This window comes from Rhincodon typus, chromosome 1 (genome assembly GCF_021869965.1).
Source record: "Rhincodon typus isolate 14 chromosome 1, sRhiTyp1.1, whole genome shotgun sequence".
In the NCBI taxonomy this organism is placed as follows: domain Eukaryota; kingdom Metazoa; phylum Chordata; class Chondrichthyes; order Orectolobiformes; family Rhincodontidae; genus Rhincodon; species Rhincodon typus.
In genome coordinates this window covers 3,024,209-3,026,000 of record NC_063332.1, presented here as the reverse complement: position 1 = coordinate 3,026,000, position 1,792 = coordinate 3,024,209, and the positions used below count along the sequence as shown (strand labels likewise).

At 50.6% G+C, this 1,792-nt stretch overlaps 1 protein-coding gene across 1 annotated transcript in view; it reads right to left on the bottom strand.

Annotated features, from left to right (window-relative positions):
• The window catches only part of LOC109925295 (probable carboxypeptidase X1), a 59,470-nt gene that overhangs the window by 2,541 nt on the left and 55,137 nt on the right, over positions 1 to 1,792 (bottom strand). Inside the window, exons 7-8 of the mRNA XM_048600380.1 lie at positions 1,311 to 1,490; positions 205 to 502 (exon numbers count right to left, since the gene is read on the bottom strand). Coding sequence (XP_048456337.1) covers positions 205 to 502; positions 1,311 to 1,490 — 478 coding nt within the window. The remainder of the gene's footprint in view (positions 1 to 204; positions 503 to 1,310; positions 1,491 to 1,792) is intronic.

Here is a 1,792-nt window from a genome sequence, read left to right as displayed (position 1 = left end):
GGGGACAGTATTACTGTGGATACTCTCTGTGTGGGGACATGGGGACAATATTACTGCAGATACACTCTGTGTGGGGACACGGGGTCAGTGTTACTGTGGATACTTTCTGTGTGGGGACATGGGGACTGTATTACTGTGGGTACTCTCTGTTTGGTGAACTCAGGGCCAGTATTACTGCAGATACTGTGTGTACTGGGTACTCACTTCCAGGGACAGTGTGCCAGTTTGCTCCATTAATAATGTCACTATGCTGCATGAAATTGTCCCCATGACAGAGCCGCCTGTCGTGCTGTGCCATTGCTCGATGGCTCGATGCATAGACGAACGAAAGCCAGCGAAATACGGTGTCGTCAGCGGTCGGCGTCAGTTTCTGCTGCAGCCAAGTGGGTCGTGCCATGTCATACGGGTAAGAAACAACCATGTCTCCACCATGAAGGTTTGCACTCAGCACAAATGGGATCTTCCTCATCCAGTTAATCACAGCTCGGGTTTCTGGAGCAACCTGGAGACAGTCCAAAGGAATATGTGGGAAACAGATCTGTAGCCCATCTCCCCAGAATACTACAACCTGTCCGCTTGGACATCTGCACTCAGCTCCCCTTCTACCCAAATACACACGTCTGTACTGCAGGACACCTGTACCTGAATACAGATGTATCCCAGTACGCCTGTAGCTGATTACACACGTACCTGAGTGCTTATGCACTGAGTAACCCTGGATCTGAGTATGCCAGTACTCCAGTACCACATTGTGTACCTTCTCCATTTGCCTGTACGCCCTACCAAGTTACTTGAACTCCACTCCACCTGTTCCCATGCACCCAGAGACCTCTCGACCTCAGTAAACCTGGAGATTGCTGCCTCGTTACTAAACTCCTCCAAAACCACACACCCCATAGCACTCAACTTCAGCATGCCTAACCTTCCCTGTATGCTGTCTTCCCTACTAGCCCGAGCTCAGCTATACCTCCCATATACTCCTGACATTCCCCAAGAGACCACTTCCCTGATCCTCCCCCATACCTTCAACAACCAACAATGCCTTCCCTCACCCTCATTAACACAATCATTGCAGCCGCACACCTCCAAAATCCCACCCAGAGGTACCTGGAAACTCTGATGTGCTTTCCCAATGCCTCTGAGATACACCCCCATTCACTGCATACACTCACTCAAAGCCCTGCACCCAAACCCTGGTCCCAAGAACCTGTACATCCAGACCCTAACATCTGCAGCCCCACATCACCATCACAAAATGAACAACCCCTCACTATACAACTACAGGCCCCAGATTCAGCCATGTCACTTACTGATGCATTCGGCCATTTGTAATAGGCTGGGATTGGAATAAAGTGATTCGAGATCAGGCTGGGATCCTCGGCTTCATCCTGTGCATCCCACAGTATGGAATTCAGGTCAGCAAAGTTGTGATTGAGATCGTAGCCCTGCAGGGTATAACGACCGGTAGCCCAACCAGACAACTCCGATCCCTGCTCAGAACACAGGGAGAGGTCAGAGTCAATTTACAGGCCAACATTAATCAAACCATTGCGCACCGGTAAGCATCACCAATCAGACAGTATGCCCACAGCCCAGTCCCAAACCAATCCTACTGCCCCTCTCTCTCCATAACCCCATACCAATCCCCCAAATCAATTCCACTGCTCCACTCCCTCCCCATAGCCCTGTATCAATCCCAAACTAATCTCACTGCCCCACTCTCTCCCCATAGCCCTGTATCAATCCCCAAACTAATCCCACTGCCCCACTCTCTCCTCATAGCCATGTATCA